Source organism: Pseudoliparis swirei, chromosome 4, assembly GCF_029220125.1.
Source record: "Pseudoliparis swirei isolate HS2019 ecotype Mariana Trench chromosome 4, NWPU_hadal_v1, whole genome shotgun sequence".
Taxonomy (NCBI): domain Eukaryota; kingdom Metazoa; phylum Chordata; class Actinopteri; order Perciformes; family Liparidae; genus Pseudoliparis; species Pseudoliparis swirei.
This window is the reverse complement of record NC_079391.1, coordinates 33,595,812-33,614,163: the sequence shown is the minus strand read 5'-3', so window position 1 is coordinate 33,614,163 and position 18,352 is coordinate 33,595,812. Positions and strand designations below refer to the sequence as shown.

General features: G+C 48.2%; 1 protein-coding gene across 7 annotated transcripts in view; it reads right to left on the bottom strand.

The window, feature by feature from the left end:
• herc1 (HECT and RLD domain containing E3 ubiquitin protein ligase family member 1) overlaps positions 1 to 18,352 on the bottom strand; it is a 61,443-nt gene that overhangs the window by 42,581 nt on the left and 510 nt on the right. For 6 of the 7 annotated variants that reach the window (XM_056413230.1, XM_056413225.1, XM_056413224.1 and 3 more), the window contains exons 2-23: positions 15,687 to 16,666; positions 15,276 to 15,371; positions 15,004 to 15,198; positions 13,335 to 13,646; positions 12,669 to 12,765; positions 12,448 to 12,591; positions 10,813 to 10,940; positions 10,575 to 10,719; positions 9,862 to 10,033; positions 8,913 to 9,047; positions 8,640 to 8,805; positions 8,363 to 8,488; positions 7,827 to 8,057; positions 7,226 to 7,378; positions 7,018 to 7,153; positions 6,483 to 6,674; positions 4,710 to 4,934; positions 4,455 to 4,628; positions 4,271 to 4,385; positions 4,046 to 4,166; positions 3,000 to 3,165; positions 2,310 to 2,661 (exon numbers count right to left, since the gene is read on the bottom strand). In XM_056413230.1, the coding sequence (XP_056269205.1) occupies positions 2,310 to 2,661; positions 3,000 to 3,165; positions 4,046 to 4,166; positions 4,271 to 4,385; positions 4,455 to 4,628; positions 4,710 to 4,934; positions 6,483 to 6,674; positions 7,018 to 7,153; positions 7,226 to 7,378; positions 7,827 to 8,057; positions 8,363 to 8,488; positions 8,640 to 8,805; positions 8,913 to 9,047; positions 9,862 to 10,033; positions 10,575 to 10,719; positions 10,813 to 10,940; positions 12,448 to 12,591; positions 12,669 to 12,765; positions 13,335 to 13,646; positions 15,004 to 15,198; positions 15,276 to 15,371; positions 15,687 to 16,640 (4,535 nt within the window). In that variant the 5' untranslated portion in view covers positions 16,641 to 16,666. The remainder of the gene's footprint in view (positions 1 to 2,309; positions 2,662 to 2,999; positions 3,166 to 4,045; positions 4,167 to 4,270; positions 4,386 to 4,454; positions 4,629 to 4,709; positions 4,935 to 6,482; positions 6,675 to 7,017; positions 7,154 to 7,225; positions 7,379 to 7,826; positions 8,058 to 8,362; positions 8,489 to 8,639; positions 8,806 to 8,912; positions 9,048 to 9,861; positions 10,034 to 10,574; positions 10,720 to 10,812; positions 10,941 to 12,447; positions 12,592 to 12,668; positions 12,766 to 13,334; positions 13,647 to 15,003; positions 15,199 to 15,275; positions 15,372 to 15,686; positions 16,667 to 18,352) is intronic. The other variant, XM_056413228.1, reaches the window with a different exon arrangement.

The window sequence follows — 18,352 nt, the reverse complement described above, 5'->3', positions numbered from 1 at the left end:
CAGGTGAAACACGACTTTCATCAGGTGAAACACGACTTTCATCAGGTGAAACACGACTTTCATCAGGTGAAACACGACGTTCATCAGGTGAAACACGACTTTCATCAGGTGAAACACGACGTTCATCAGGTGAAACACGACGTTCATCAGGTGAAACACGACGTTCATCAGGTGAAACACGACGTTCATCAGGTGAAACACGACGTTCATCCAGGTGAAACACGACGTTCATCAGGTGAAACACGGCGTTCATCAGGTGAAACACGACGTTCATCAGGTGAAACACGGCGTTCATCAGATGAAACACGACGTTCATCAGGTGAAACACGACGTTCATCAGGTGAAACACGACGTTCATCAGGTGAAACACGACTTTCATCAGGTGAAACACGACTTTCATCAGGTGAAACACGACGTTCATCAGGTGAAACACGACGTTCATCAGGTGAAACACGACGTTCATCAGGTGAAACACGACGTTCATCAGGTGAAACACGACTTTCATCAGGTGAAACACGACTTTCATCAGGTGAAACACGACGTTCATCAGGTGAAACACGACTTTCATCAGGTGAAACACGACGTTCATCAGGTGAAACACGACGTTCATCAGGTGAAACACGACTTTCATCAGGTGAAACACGACTTTCATCAGGTGAAACACGACTTTCATCAGGTGAAACACGACGTTCATCAGGTGAAACACGACTTTCATCAGGTGAAACACGACGTTCATCAGGTGAAACACGACGTTCATCAGGTGAAACACGACTTTCATCAGGTGAAACACGACGTTCATCAGGTGAAACACGACTTTCATCAGGTGAAACACGACTTTCATCAGGTGAAAAACGACTTTCATCAGGTGAACCACGACGTTCATCAGGTGAAACACGACTTTCATCACGTGAAACACGACGTTCTACAGGTGAAACACGACTTTCATCAGGTGAAACACGACGTTCATCAGGTGAAACACGACGTTCATCAGGTGAAACACGACTTTCATCAGGTGAAAAACGACGTTCATCAGGTGAAACACGACGTTCATCAGGTGAAACACGACGTTCATCAGGTGAAACACGACTTTCATCAGGTGAAACACGACGTTCATCAGGTGAAACACGACATTCATCCAGGTGAACCACGACGTTCATCAGGTGAAACACGACGTTCATCAGGTGAAACACGACGTTCATCAGGTGAAACACGACGTTTATCAGGTGAAACACGACGTTCATCAGGTGAAACACGACGTTTATCAGGTGAAACACGACGTTCATCAGGTGAACCACGACGTTCATCAGGTGAAACACGACGTTCATCCAGGTGAAACACGACGTTCATCAGGTGAAACACGACGTTCATCAGGTGAAACACGACGCTTATCAGGTGAAACACGACGTTCATCCAGGTGAAACACGACGTTCATCAGGTGAAACACGACGTTCATCCAGGTGAAACACGACGTTCATCCAGGTGAAACACGACGTTCATCCAGGTGAAACACGACGTTCATCAGGTGAAACACGACGTTCAAAAACCCATGAAACCCATATTTTAATCTAATAAAATACATATTTTAATCTAACAAAACATATATTCTAATCTAATAACATACATATTTTGATCTATTCAAAAAACTATAAAACACATATCAAAATCTAATAAAACACATATTTAGACCTAATAAAAAACCTATAAAACATATATTTAAACCGTATAAAAAAAACTCAAAACGCATATGTAGAGCTAATGGAACGCGTGTATGATAATGTACACAGAACCGGATCCTCCTGCTCCGTCTGACTCAGTTATTAACCCTCCTGTTACCTGAGGGTCAATTTGACCCCATTCAATGTTTAATGTCGGTGTTCTTTGGGGTCAATTTGACCCCAGGCTGTTTTTCACTGTGTCAAACATATAAGAAATATCAACTTTTTTAGATATTTAAAGGGCTATTTCGGTAGTCAACAAACAAACATAAAGTACCTCACACTTAAACTTGGAAAACAATATTAATTCTAATAGTTTTCTGGAGGTTTTAATTGCTGGGGTCAAATTTACCCCAAGGGTAAAATATGTCAGTAAATATAAAGGTAACAGGAGGGTTAAACATTGAATGGGGTCAAATTGACCCGAAGGTAACAGGAGGGTTAAGAAGATAAATCTTTGAAATGGTACTTGAATCTTTTTATGCGCCTCAAGCTATTTGAATATTAAGATGAACATCACACGTTAAATATATTCTAATGAGACAGTAGAGGGGAGGTTCTACCGGCCCCTCCCCCTCCTGACTGGACCCACACCTGGTCATGAAGCTCAGCCCCTCCTGGGTCCCCCCCGTGGTGGTCTGGGTCTGGTCCTGGTCCTGCTCCTGCTCCTGCTCCCCCAGCACGGGGCTGACCCCCAGCAGCAGCAGGGCACAGCGGTGGATCACGGCGTTGCAGGCGGTGGTGTACAGGTCCTGCCCCTCTGGGAGGCCGGTGCTGCCCCGCCTCCCCTCCTGAGACAGGATGGTGTCCTCCTCTCCTCCACCTCCTCCTCCTCCTCCACCTCCTCCGCTCCTGGAGCCGGACCCGGGTCCCGTGCTGCTGCCGGTCCGCTCTCGGTCCCGGCTGCGAGCCACTTCCCGCGCTGAGAGGAAACATTGAAAGATTTCTGTGTGGTGCAGGATGCACATACACAAATAAAACACACACACACACACACACATGATGCCGGGTTAGAGGACGAGCAGCCGCACAAAACACTCAACGATGACCGGCTGCAGAGACCAGAGCCAGAGCCCACGCCGAGCTGCGAGTCAATCAACACGACACTGATCAGAGTTCCATCTTTTCAAAAGGTCCCTGAACGCATCACGTCAGGAAAACCACAATGAAGCTTTTGTGACGAAATCTCGCTACAAATAAACCATTTCAGCAACTAGTGATCCATGATTGAAACACACACACACGGCGATACCTGTGATGGGAAATCTTGAATTTCGTACTCACTTCCAGCCGTCATGACTTCGTGTTCCCGCTCCTCCTCCTCATCGTCCTGCTCCTGATGGCCCTCCTCTCGCTCGCGGTCGGCCCGCTCCTCGAGCTCCGCCTCCTCGTCGATGGTGCGCGTGAACGAGTTCTCCTGGGGGTCCAGGGAGTCCTGGTTGTCCGAAATCTGACAGAAAAGTTTAAAAACAACGTCCGTGAACATTTATCATGAACAAATACGGTAGAAAAATGTATTTCAACTGTCCTGAAGAGTTCGTGAACGGTCAAACATTCTGAACGTGAGGCGCCTGTAAAAGTGTGTTTGCATAAACAGGAATCAAAAGATCATATTTGTGTTCTTTGTTTTAATGATATATTACGAGCCACTGAATGCTTGTGTTGGGAAGTTAAAATAAAAACATCTCCTTCAAACAACTTTAATCAAATGAATCTACATTTTACAAGATTACATTTGAACACATCACGATAACGTCATAATGTAACTCGTTAGCCGTTAGCGCTGCTGCTAACATGACGAGCTTTCCTACAGATTTGTTCACAGTGGAGCGTTACCCGTTACCCGTAATCCGCTAACCGTTAACTTTCACCAGTTAACCGTTACCCGTAATCCGCTATCCGTTACCAGTTATCTGTTACCCGTAATCCGCTAACCGTTACCAGTTATCTGTTACCCGTAATCCGTTACCCGTAATCCGCTAACCGTTACCAGTTATCCGTAATCCGTTACCCGTAATCCGCTAACCGTTACCAGTTATCCGTTACCCGTAATCCGTTACCAGTTATCCGTTACCCGTAATCCGTTCCTCGTAATCCGCTAACCGTTACCAGTTTCCAGTTATCCGTTACCCGTAATCCGCTACCAGTTACCCGTAATCCGTTACCAGTTACCCGTAATCCGTTACCAGTTACCCGTTACCCGTAATCCGTTACCCGTGATCCGCTAACCGTTACCCGTAATCCGTTGCACCAGCACGGTGGGTGATGAAACAGCAGACTTGTTTTATCTACTTAGAGAAAGGAAAGCGTTGAGGACTTCAAACACTCACCCTCCTCTCCCGGGAAGAGGACCTGGTCTGGATGAAGTCCATGTTCTTACAGGCCAGCAGGCGGTTCCGGACCTTATAGACACTGCGGTAGACATCCGCCAGGGTCTTCGAGGGTTGGTACCTGACGGGGAAATGAAAACACCCTTCAGCCATGAGGCGTTTGCTGCATCCTGGCCCTGTGGCACAACGCAGAGAGCTCTGAACACATCGGACATGTGACGGTACCTTCCCTCCCCACTGGCCTGGTGCAGCAGGCCCGTGTGCTTCAGCAAGGCCGCCAACACAAACCTGGACACGGTGTCCAGCAGCGACTCGTTGCTGAGGGACGCGTTGTCCCAGTCTGCAACAGAACACACGGTCAGGTGTGGCCCAGAGGCACCGGGGGCCTTAGGAGCCCAAAGGGGGCTACCTTTGCTCATGCCGTAGTCCTGCATGTTGATCCAGAGGCTGTTGGCAGGTTCTTTAGAGGAACACAGCGCCAAGTCCACCAGGACGCTCAGGTCGGGCCGCAGCGTGGAGTCCAAGGGCTTCTGCTCCTCGTTCCCGGACAGCGCCGCCTCCAGTAAGGAGCTGATGCTGCAGTCTGGAGGAGACGAGCGGACCCGGCGTTAGAGGGAAGGAACCGCACGACCGAGAGGACTGAGGCCAGTCCCCCCCCCCGTACCGAGCTGCGGGACGTCCGTCTCCAAGCCGTTGCTGAAGAGAGGCGTCTTGAGCCAGTAGCCGGTGTCCTGCTCCTCCGGCGAGGTTGGCGCCCCCTGCAGCATCCCACCGAGGCAGCGGCCCACCAGCAGGGCGGCCGTCCTCTCCAGGTCCACCAGCCACACCCAGGAGAGCGCTGGCGGGGGCAGGGCCGCCCCCGAGGCCGGCTCGGCGAAGTCCGACGCACCTGGACGGAGGAAGGTCGAGAGCACTTTTAGAGACTGACAGGGTTCATCCACATGACCAATGAACAGGTTCATCCTCATGACCAATGAACAGGTTCATCCACATGACCAATGAACAGGTTCATCCTCATGACCAATGAACAGGTTCATCCTCATGACCAATGAACAGGTTCATCCACATGACCAATGAACAGGTTCATCCACATGACCAATGAACAGGTTAATCTACATGACCAATGAACAGGTTCATCCTCATGACCAATGAACAGGTTCATCCACATGACCAATGAACAGGTTCATCCTCATGACCAATGAACAGGTTCATCCTCATGACCAATGAACAGGTTCATCCTCATGACCAATGAACAGGTTCATCCACATGACCAATGAACAGGTTCATCCACATGACCAATGAACAGGTTAATCTACATGACCAATGAACAGGTTCATCCTCATGACCAATGAACAGGTTCATCCACATGACCAATGAACAGGTTCATCCACATGACCAATGAACAGGTTCATCCTCATGACCAATGAACAGGTTCATCCTCATGACCAATGAACAGGTTCATCCTCATGACCAATGAACAGGTTCATCCTCATGACCAATGAACAGGTTCATCCACATGACCAATGAACAGGTTCATCCTCATGACCAATGAACAGGTTCATCCACATGACCAATGAACAGGTTCATCCTCATGACCAATGAACAGGTTCATCCACATGACCAATGAACAGGTTCATCCTCATGACCAATGAACAGGTTCATCCTCATGACCAATGAACAGGTTCATCCACATGACCAATGAACAGGTTCATCCACATGACCAATGAACAGGTTAATCTACATGACCAATGAACAGGTTCATCCTCATGACCAATGAACAGGTTCATCCACATGACCAATGAACAGGTTCATCCACATGACCAATGAACAGGTTCATCCTCATGACCAATGAACAGGTTCATCCTCATGACCAATGAACAGGTTCATCCTCATGACCAATGAACAGGTTCATCCACATGACCAATGAACAGGTTCATCCTCATGACCAATGAACAGGTTCATCCTCATGACCAATGAACAGGTTCATCCACATGACCAGTGAACAGGTTCATCCTCATGACCAATGAACAGGTTCCAGGACTTTAAACCAAATTTCAATGACCAAGCATTTGTGAAATCTCGGTGTATAAACATGCAAGAGATAACATGTCGTATTTAAACTAACAAAGAGGATTCAGAAGCGTTCAGTAAATAACCTTAAATGACTCAAATGAATGAGACAACAGTTTAGATTAAAAGATTAAACATTCACGTCTTTTCAGTGAAGGTGCGTTCACTTGCAGCGCGGAGTATAAAAGAGCGTATGCCGGCTTATATTTAGAGCGTCTTTCTTTTAAAAGCATATTAATTATTTAAAACTCAGTGTCAATGAACATGTGAATATAACAACATTAACAGGACTTCTCCAGGCCTGTAAATAACCCTTTTAAAGTTCCGGGACCTATGATGCGTGGGGTTTCCCCGGCTTCCTGCTCACCGTGCAGGGGCCACTGCAGCTCCTGGTCCTCCAGGGGGCCGGCGGCGGGCAGCAGCCGGTTGAGGCGGTCCAGAGGGGGCAGCAGGTCCAGCAGGGGGCTCAGCAGGGGCCTCGCCACCGACACCGGCAGCAGCAGCAGGGAGTTGGTGATCTGGCACAGCATGCTGCCGGCCGCGGACACGTAGAGCACACCTAGGAGACGAGGAGACGACAACAAGGAGACAAGGACACATCTGCTGTCAGGGAATAAAGTCACACGGAGAGAGGAGGGTCAGACACATAACAAGGACTTTGTAAATAATAATATAAACATCTAAGATTAAAATAAGGCCAAATATAACGTGCATTAGAAGTAAAGAGAGAGAGAGAGAGACATAGAGAGAGAGAGAGAGAGAGAGAGAGAAAGAGAGAGATACAGAGAAAGAGAGAGAGACAGAAAGAGAGAGAGAGACAGAGAGATAGACAGTCAGACAAACAGTCAGACAGAATGACAGACAGTCAGACAGACAGTCAGACAGGTGGAGGCTCCTCCCACCTTGCAGCTTCTCCCGGATGCTGCCGTTGAGGGAGGAGCTCTCTTGGATGAGAGCGGCCGAGCGGCCGAAGATGTCGGCGGCGTGCGGCAGCAGCAGCTGCAGATGTTTGTGGAGCAGCGCCACGCTGCTGGAGCTCTGAGGGCGGAGGAGGGGTGGAGGTGTTTAGGTGTGGAGGTGTTAAGGGGGCGAGAAGGGGGCGTGTCTCACCTCGGTGGCGGAGTTGATGTGGCAGTACGCCAGCAGCTGCTTCTGCAGGGAGCACAGCAGCTGGTGGAGGTGAGCCGGCTGGCTGCTGTCGGAGGGCGAGGGGCCCTGCTGCAGCTTGTCGCTGTTCTTCTCCAGCTCGCCGAAGGCCTGGTCCTGGGGGGGGGGGGGGGCAGAGGTTAAAGGTCGAGGGACAGAGTTCATCGTGTTTTTTTTTATTGCAGAAAATTGTTCAGCGAGCCCAAAACCTGAAGTACGAGTCCTCGACTAACGGGTTCACGTTTCAACGCCATTACATTTATTTGCAAAAACTAAATCTAATCAACACATTAATTATGATGTATTATTATTAAAATGAAAAAATTATTAAATAATATATGTATTTAAAAACAAGACCGACCTGTTGAATAACTTCACGTTAGATTAAATAACATTATTTTGTTAAATTATATTTCTTTATTCAAAGGTAGAGATGAAGAAAGGAGCTGTGTGTGTGTGTGTGTGTGTGTGTGTGCAGCTGATGATAACAAAGCATTATGGATGCGTTAGCTCCGCCTCCAGCAGTGGGAGGAGCCATGAGGGATACAGCGACTTGTCTACTCACGGTGTAGAAGCCCAGGTTCCTGAGCAGCGTCTTCATGAGGATCTCGGCCAGGTGGGTGTCGGGGGGGCCGCCGGCCGCGGCGCCGTACGCTCCGGGCTCCGGGGCGGCCGCGAAGCCGACGGGCCCGGAGCCGAGCACCTCGGGCCCGTCGGCCGGGGAGCTGTAGCCCAGGAGGGACGCCACGTGGGTGTGGTCCTGCAGGCTGGTGAGGATGATGTCCAGCTGCATCCTCTGTGGGAGAGAACACGCACACACACACAGACACACACACACACACACACACACACACACACACAATATGATCAATATCACTTATATATCTCCACTTTGATATCAGGCTACAGCCATTAAACCGTGAGCTAATGTGTGTGAGTGAGTGTGTGTGTGTCTGTCCATGTGTGTGTGATGGTGAGTGCGTGTGTCTGTGTGTGTGTGTGTGTGGGTGTGTTTGGGTGGGGGGGTCTGTGTGTCTGTGTGTGAGTGTGTCTGTGTGTGTGTGTTTATGTGTCTGTCTGTCTGTCTGTCTGTCTGTGTACCTGTCCTTTGGAGAGACTCTCCCATCGGTCGGGGCCCTGAGGCAGCAACGAGTGGAGCAGCTCCATCCTCTCTCTCAGGGGAGGCAGCAGCATGGTGGCCCCGACTGAGAGGGTCTCGATCACCGCCTGGTGGGACACACACGAACACACACACACACACACACACACGAACACACACACACACACACACACGTTGGTTACACCAGCAGCTGTGTGTCCTCGGTTGGGTCACAGTGAGGGTCAATGGAGTGTCGTCGAGCACAGAGCCTCTTCTGACCTCCTGGATCTCATCCGGCACCGAGGAGTCCATGAGCCTGAAGAGCAGGTTCCTCAGGGGGCCGGCCTGCCGACCCAAGATGCTGGTGGCCACGCCCCCCGCCAGAGCCAGAGCCAGGTGATTGGACAAGAGCCGAAGGCACAGCTTGAGGAAGTTATGGTGCTCCCTGGGAGAAGATGTGTTTAATGTATGATGTTCTAGCCAGACATCCACTTGAGATGATGAATACACAGTTATATGTATGTGTGTGTGTGTGTGTGTGTGTGGAGTTACCTGGATGACGGGAAGGGAAGAGGAGGGACTTCACTGTTGATGCCGTCGCAGTAGCGCTCGAGGAAGGAGCGCAGGTGGGAGAAGGTGCTCTCCTCCAGGTCCACGCAGTAGGGCCGGTGCCACGCCACCACCTGCCTGAGGGGGACATGGTGGCACCATCAGAACTCATGTGGAGTGAAGCATTGTGGGTTTATTTGAAAAGATTATCCGATTAATTTTTTCTGAAATCTTCGTCTTTAAAAATGAACCTACACTACACCATCATAATACTGATGAAGCATTACATGTTAAATCATATTTTTACTGAAATAAATTGAGATTTATAAATATATATGAGTTTAATTCAATTTACATTTATTTCAGTAAAAAATATTATATAACGTATAATATCTTTTATCTATATATATAAAAATATTAGTTTATATAAATATCAATTTATTTAAGTAACAAATATTCTTTAACATGTATATATCTTTTATATATAATACCTTATATATATAAATAATATTAGTTTACATAAATATTTTTACTGAAATAAATTGAGATTTATATATACATGTATAAATAATATGAGTTTATATAAATCTCAATTTATTTAAGTAAAACATATTCTTTAACATTTTTATATCTTTTATATATAATATCTTTTACATACATATATATATAAATAATATTAGTTTACATAAATCTCAATTTATTATATATTTAAAAAATATTATATAACATTTAATGGTTCATCAGTATTATGATGAACCATTAAATATATATATATATATATACATAATATATATGAAACAACAGACACTTTCATTTGCAAAGAACTGCCCAGTTAATGTATTTCTCACCTCATTAGATTCACTACCGGCCTTTGCCCTCTATTATGCGTGACTGACCTTTGACCTCTATTATGCAACCCCTCCTGAACACAGCCCCCCCCCCCCCCCCCTACCTGTCTCTGGGCAGTGCGGTCCACGCCAGGCTGTGGGAGGTGCCGGCTGAGATCTGCTGGATGGCGACCCCGTCCAGGCCGACCACCTTCTTGGGCTTGGTGATGGGCCCCGTGGAGTTGCCCTGGCCGCACTGGCCCATGGAGTTGTTGCCCCAGGCGTACACTTCATTGTCTGCACGGCGGTGGGAGACGCAATGTGAGGTTAGACGTGCACATCGAGGTAAACAGTGAAGAACCTCACACTGAACCTGCACGGCCTTACGTAACCTCCAGCTTCAGAGAAGCATTCAAACAAACAGGGTCCACGGACCGGCTGCTACGTCACGCCGATTATCACAGAACTTCACTCTGTATCGTCAGATTGTGGTTTTTCTGACCCCCCCTGAACACACCATGTGCTGGAACACTCACTCAAGTGAAGCTTCAAATTCAGTTATTTCGGGATACAATCTCGCCCAAATAAACTGCTTACGTTGACCAGATTCTGTCTAAAAACATCTGACGTTGAGCTCCTCAGTATATATAACATGTAGAGCCTCTAATTATTATTGATTATTAATATATAGTTTCTGCAGTGTTTTCCAATTTTTGTAAAAGAAATCAACAAATAAATGTCACTTTTTTTAACGTGTGATATCATTGTAACTGCGTCTGCGCCTCGCTCCTCCCGGTGGGGGCGGAGCTTCTCTCGTGATGAGGGCGGGGGGGCGTACCGTGGGACAGGGCCAGGCAGTGGCTGTCCCCGATGGAGACGTCCACCACCCTCATGGTGGCCAGCTCCTCGATGAGTTTGGGCCGCAGCGCCGTGGCCTCCGAGGAACCGCAGCCCAGACAGGCGCCGCAGCCCCACGCATACACCTGGAGAACCAGAGACACAGAACAGAGGCCGATAAACAGAGAACCCAGAGAACCCAGAGAACCAGAGGCCCAAAGGCCCTCAGGGCGGCGTACCTGTCCGGTGGAGGTGAGGGCGAGGGACGACTGGCTGCCTGCACACACCTTCCTGATGAACAGGCCCTGCAGCGCCTCCACCACCTTGGGCTTGTAGACTCTGTTGGTGTCACCGTGGCCGAGTTTACCTGGAGGGGCAGCGGGTCTCTTAGAGCGGCGAGTACGACGAGTACTACGAGAGTAATATGAGAGTACTACGAGAGTATTATGAGAGTACTACGAGAGTACTATGAGAGTATTATGACAGTATTATGAGAGTACTATGACAGTATTATGAGAGTACTACGAGAGTACTACGAGAGTATTATGAGAGTACTACGAGAGTACTACGAGAGTATTATGAGAGTACTACGAGAGTACTATGAGAGTACTACGAGAGTATTATGAGAGTACTACGAGAGTACTATGAGAGTATTATGAGAGTACTACGAGAGTACTACGAGAGTATTATGAGAGTACTACGAGAGTACTATGAGAGTCTTATGACAGTATTATGAGAGGACTATGAGTATTATGAGAGTATTATGATTGTACTATGAGAGTATTATGATAGTATTATGAGAGTACTACGAGAGTACTATGAGAGTACTATGAGAGGATTATGAGAGTATTATGAGAGTATTATGAGTACTATGAGAGTACTATGAGAGTACTATGAGAGTATTATGAGAGTACTACGAGAGTACTATGACAGTATTATGAGTACGAGAGTACTATGAGAGTATTATGAGAGTACTACGAGAGTACTATGAGAGTATTATGAGAGTACTACGAGAGTATTATGAGAGTATTATGAGAGTACTATGAGAGTACTATGAGAGGATTATGAGAGTATTATGAGAGTACTATGAGAGTATTATGAGAGTACTATGAGAGTACTATGAGTATTATGAGAGTACTATGAGAGTACTATGAGAGTATTATGAGAGTACTATGAGTATTATGAGAGTACTATGAGAGTACTATGAGAGTATTATGAGAGTACTATGAGTATTATGAGAGTACTATGAGAGTATTATGAGAGTACTATGAGAGTATTATGAGTACTATGAGAGTACTATGAGAGTATTATGAGAGTACTATGAGAGTACTATGAGAGTACTATGAGAGTACTATGAGAGTATTATGAGAGTACTATGAGAGTATTATGAGAGTACTATGAGAGTATTATGAGAGTACTATGAGAGTATTATGAGAGTACTATGAGAGTACTATGAGAGTATTATGAGAGTACTATGAGAGTATTATAGTACTATGAGTATTATGAGAGTACTATGAGAGTACTATGAGAGTACTATGAGAGTATTATGAGAGTACTATGAGAGTATTATGAGTACTATGAGAGTACTATGAGAGTACTATGAGAGTATTATGAGAGTACTATGAGAGTATTATGAGAGTACTATGAGAGTACTATGAGAGTATTATGAGAGTATTATGAGAGTACTATGAGAGTACTATGAGAGTACTATGAGAGTATTATGAGAGTACTATGAGAGTACTATGAGAGTATTATGAGAGTATTATGAGAGTACTATGAGAGTATTATAGTACTATGAGTGCTATGAGAGTACTATGATAGTACTATGAGAGTATTATGGTCTGTCGTGTTGAACACAGGCCACGCCTCCTCACCGTTGTCCCCGCCCCCGAAGGACCACACGGTGCGGCCGTCCTTCGACAGCGCGATGGTGTGTGAGCTGCCGCACGACACCTCGCCCACGTTGCTGACGTCCTTCACCGGCGTGGGAATGTTCCGGCTGTTGCTGTCGCCGTGACCTGCGTCGCCCCGAGCAACCAGACAATAAGACCACGGCTCGCCAAAACAATCGTACCGATGAGTCCGGGCGACTTACCTAATCGACCGAAATCTCCTTCGCCCCACGTGTACAGCTCTCCGTCCTCGCTGACCGCGGCGCTGTGTCTGTAGCCGGCAGACACACACACCACCACCTGGCCACACACACACACACCACACACCACACACACACACGAGGAAATGTACATATTTTTTCGGGGGAAACTTTTGCCCCACTGACTGAAATCAATAAAAAAATTAATTGGCGGCACTTTTTAAATTTAACATTTGTTCAAAAACAATAAATATACTTATTTAGACTCACAGGATATGAGCAATTGTCATAAAAATAGCAATAATAAGACTATTAGGCAATAATAATAATAATAATAATAATAATAATACGGATTCAAAGTGTTTTCTGAGATTTTCTTAACAGAAAACATAAATCAGACGATCGTATTCAATGTTATTTTTATTTCTTTGTGGTTATTTCTTGTTACTATTAACACTTATAACGTATTTCTTGATGAAGTCCTCACATCACGGCAAAAACCCAAACCTGATCTGCCGGCTGGACCGGGTCGTATCGTTCATTAAAGCCTCATAATGATGAGAGGTCACTCTGGGGTCATGCGTTGCCCTCTGCTTGTGAGATCAGGGGCAACAGGGTATTTACTGACGCTGGTCCCGGGTCAGCGCGGCGCCGCCCGGCGGAGCCTACCTTCCCCTGCAGCGGGCCCTGGATCAGTTTGGGGTACTTCTGCGTGGAGCTGTTGCCGTGGCCCAGCTTGCCGTAGTCGCCGTCGCCCCAGCTGAACTCCTCCCCCTCCGTGGTGAAGGCCAACGTGTGGCCGTCGGAGCCCTTGGACGACGACACCTTCTTCACGGCGCGGTGGGGTTCAAAGGTCAGCTTCTTCAGCGTGGCCTGGTTGTTGGAGTCGCCCAGGCCCAGGCGGCCATAGCTGCCCTTCCCACAGGCCCGAACCGAGCCGTCACACGAGATCACGAAGGTGCAGTACTGACCCGCCTCGATCTGCAGCGGGCGAGGGAGGGAGAGGGAGAGGAAGGGGGAGAGAGGGGGGAGAGGGAGGGGGAGAGAGGGGGAGAGATAGAGGGAGGGGGAGAGAGGGGGGAGAGAGAGAGAGAGAGTGATCCTGAGGAGCTCTGTCTGTCTCTGGTGACGTCATGTGTCTGTTTGTCAGCTGCTGATTGGATGAAAGCCTCTCTCTCCTCCAGAGTCCATCTGGAGCCTCACAGCAGCATCAGAGGACGAGAAATACTCAAGTACCACAGAGCCCCCGGTCCACAAACTCCTCATCTCTGCACACGCCCGCCCCTCTCTCATCTCTGCACACGCCCCGCCCCTCTCTCATCTCTGCACACGGCCCGCCCCTCTCTCATCTCTGCACACGGCCCGCCCCTCTCTCATCTCTGCACACGCCCCTCCGCTCTCTCAGCTCTGCACAGCCGCCTCTCTCATCTCTGCACACGGCCCGCCCCTCTCTCATCTCTGCACACGCCCCTCCGCTCTCTCAGCTCTGCACACGGCCCGCCCCTCTCTCATCTCTGCACACGGCCCGCCCCTCTCTCATCTCTGCACACGACCCGCCCCTCTCTCAGCTCTGCACACGCCCCGCCCCTCTCTCATCTCTGCACACGGCCCGCCCCTCTCTCAGCTCTGCACACGCCCCGCCCCTCTCTCAGCTCTGCACACGGCCCGCCCCTCTCTTAGCTCTGCACACGCCCCGCCCCTCTCTCATCTCTGCACACGGCCCGCCCCTCTCTCATCTCTGCACACGCCCCTCCGCTCTCTCAGCTCTGCACACGCCCCGCCCCTCTCATCTCTGCACACGGCCCGCCCCTCTCTCAGCTCTGCACACGCCCCGCCCCTCTCTCATCTCTGCACACGGCCCGCCCCTCTCTCATCTCTGCACACGCCCCTCCGCTCTCTCAGCTCTGCACACGGCCCGCCCCTCTCTCAGGGTCCAGGGTCCCCTGCAAGGCAGGGGTTGTGGGTCCCCCTCTCTCCCCATTTAGTTTGCAAGTTGCAGTGTGAGGCAGGCAGCAACCCCTGTTTGCTTCCCCTCGGCGCCACGCGCAGCCCACTGCCTTAATCACTAAGGATGGGTTAAATGCAGAGAACTAATTTCCCCTTGGGGATTAATAAAAGTGTATATTCTATTCTATTCTATCTCTGCACACGGCCCGCCCCTCTCTCAGCTCTGCACACGCCCCGCCCCTCTCTCAGCTCTGCACACGCCCCGCCCCTCTCTCATCTCTGCACACGGCCCGCCCCTCTCTCATCTCTGCACACGGCCCGCCCCTCTCTCAGCTCTGCACACGCCCCACCCCTCTCTCAGCTCTGCACACGGCCCGCCTCTCTCTCTTACCGTCTGGGCGTCGGCGAAGCCGGCGGCCAGCTTGGGCTGCAGGATCTTCTCCTGCGTGCCCTCCACCAGCTGGTGGCTGCTGTTGCTGCCCCACACGTACACCTCGCAGGTCTCCGACGCCACAGGGGCGTCGCCGGCCTGGATGCTGTCGGGGCTGACGCAGGTGCGAGAGTAGTCGGACGCCATTCGACACACCTGGAGGAAAAGGGGAGACGGTGTGGACGTAGTAAAGCGTTTCCAGGTGTATTATTCAGAGTGTAGCGACGTCTCACTTCCTCCAGAAGACAGAGCGCCGCCTCGTACAGCGAGCACAGCCCATCGGGGGTCCGGGCGGGTTCTCTCCACTGGCTGCGGTCCGCTGACGAGCCCTGAGGGGGTTCACATGGAGATATGTTCAGACGTCCACACCGTGGCAATGATCACCCCCCCCCCCCCACTACAGATGCTAATTAGCTGGAGCTACAATCTGGTTAAGAGCATCAAATGGTGACGTGGTTTAAATAAAGATACTAATAATCTGAATCCCAAAACAATCTAAAGTCTAAAAGCTGATGACGTCATCATCGGTGACCGTTCACAGCCGTCACGCCTCACGAGGAGGCTACCGGCTGGATGGGTGACTGCATGACGGTTCGTGTTCGCTGCCTGCTGGTAAACAGAAGACACACCGGCTGCCAGCTTACCAACGAGCGCCTCATCTGCATGAGGATGTTCATGAAGCACTCGTATCCGATGAGCCCCTCCTGGCTCTGCAGCTTGTTCTCCTCCATGGCGCTGACCACGGCCGCCGCCGCCAACAGCGCCATCTCGATCCACTCCAGCAGGTAGCGCAGCGACCCCCTCTGGGAGGCCAGGCCCAGCAGCAGCTCCGACGCCAGCCGCCGCCCCGAGACGTCCGCCCCGGAGCCGGGCATGGTGACCCCCTTCAGGAAGGCCGTGACCTGGGCCAGGCAGTCCAGGCCCATGGGCGGGATCTTGCTCTCGTTGGCGAGCGAGAGCGGCGGCAGCGAGCCGACCACGTCGATGGCCGTGCGGATGACGTCGTTGCACAGGTTCATGTTGCCCCCGGCGACGCCTCCGGGGCCGGGCGGCGGCGGCATCGTCCAGCTCTGGCGCAGCAGCGCGAAGAGGAGGCTGAGGCCCGTGCGGACGCCCATCTCGATGAGGGCGTCCGTGCTGGAGCGCGGCCGCTCGCCGGCGGCGTGCGGGTCGGCAGCGCCGCCCGCGCTGCTCTCCGGCGAGTGCTGCTGCTGCTTGACCCTCCCTTTGTCGTGGTACTTGTTGGAGAGCGCGTAGAAGACGCGCTGCAGCACCAGCACGCGCTTGCGCAGGGCGGCGGCGAACGGCGAGTCGGAGCACACCGTCTTGGCCAACGCCAGCTGGCTGCCGAGCAGCTCGTCCAGGTAGTGCTCCTGCTCCTCGCTGGACAGGGACTCGCGCTCAAAGTCGGGCAGCTGGGGGCCCTTCAGGCACAGCGCCTGCTGGGGCAGCAGCACCGCCTCCTTGTTGGCCAGCAGCTTGGCGTACAGCAGCGAGACGCCGGCCCGCGTGGCGATGGACTCGCTGTCCTCCGCGATCCACGAGCTGTTCAGGTGCTCCAGCCATTTGAGCTTCACCGGGGGGATCATCAACGCCATGGCGGGTCACTGAGGAGCCATCGGGCCTGCGGGAGGGGGATGAGTGCAGGACGGACATTTGTATTTGAAATGTACACATGAAGCAAAAGTCTGAGGTCTGAGGGCAGCGTCGGAAACAAAGCCTCAGAAATATAATGTTGCCCCTGATGTCACTAGAGGGGCAACAAACGTCCTCTAATCATTATGATCATTTAATCGCGTGTTGTTTTGTTGTGCGTGTCCTCTCTGTACTTCCTGCACTCGGTACACACACAACTAAATCAATACATATAATGTTTAATTATAATGAAACTAAGAAATAAGTTATAATTGTTAATAGTTGTTTAAATAACCACAAACAAAAAAGAATAAAACTGAATAGGATTGTCTGATTTATGTTTTCTGTTCAAAAAATGTAATAAAACACTTTGAATCAAAAGACTACTGCCTAAGTCTTATTATTGCCTAATAGTCTTATTATTGCCTAAGAGTCTTATTATTGCCTAAGAGTCTTATTATTGCCTAATAGTCTTATTATTGCCTAAGAGTCTTATTATTGCCTAATAGTCTTATTATTGTCTAATAGTCTTTTTATTGCCATTTTTATGACAATTGCTCATATCCTGTGAGCCTAAATAAGTATATTTATTGTTTTTGATTCAATGTTCATGTTTACAGGACCCGATATCAAACATAGAGAACCGTGCATGTTTTCCACCCAAAACGGATCTCAGTAAACCAAATGTTCAGAGAAGGGAGCTTCACAGCTCTGGTTGAATTACAATGGATTAAGACTTAAAGTATTATTTTGACTTGTACCAATATTGTACATGCATAACATCTCACTCCATTCAATATACATGATATATTTATTATATTAGTATTATATGACTTTTCTGTATAAATATATGTTATATTTAATATATTATATGATATATTTATTATATGAGTATTATATGACATTTCTATAAATAGATGTTGTATTTATTATATTATACCTAACAAGTAACCATATTTTAAAGTTATATATATATATCAATATAAATTGTATATATATGTTGTATTTATTATATATGATATATTTATTCTGAGTCTGAAAGAAACCATTCTGCCTAACAACTAACTACATGTTATAATATATTAATATATACATACACATATATTTATGGTATATTTATTATATTATTACTATATTACATTTATTATTAACATTATATGACTCTGAAAGGAACCTTTCAGTTTAACAAGTAACTATATATATATATATATATATACATATAGTTACTTGTATATATATATATATGTATATGTATTCATATATACATATATATATAAACACACATATATAAATATATTCATATGTACACACACATATATATAGACATATATATGTATATGTTCATATATAATTAAGTATATATATATATATTTAAAAAATATATATACATATATATACATGTTCACATATAATTAAGTATATATATATGTTCATATATAATTAAGTAGATATATATATATATATGTATATGTTCATATATAATTAAGTAAATATATATATATTAAATATATATATACATATAATATATATGTACCCTCTGGTGTTAAAACACACTAATGCTACATACAGGAGCACTAACTCCATTATGATTGGGCGGTTAGCAGCTAGCTAGCGAGCTAACTGGACGCGTCATGTAGCCTCAGATAAACGTCACCGTTACAAGAAGTACAGACAC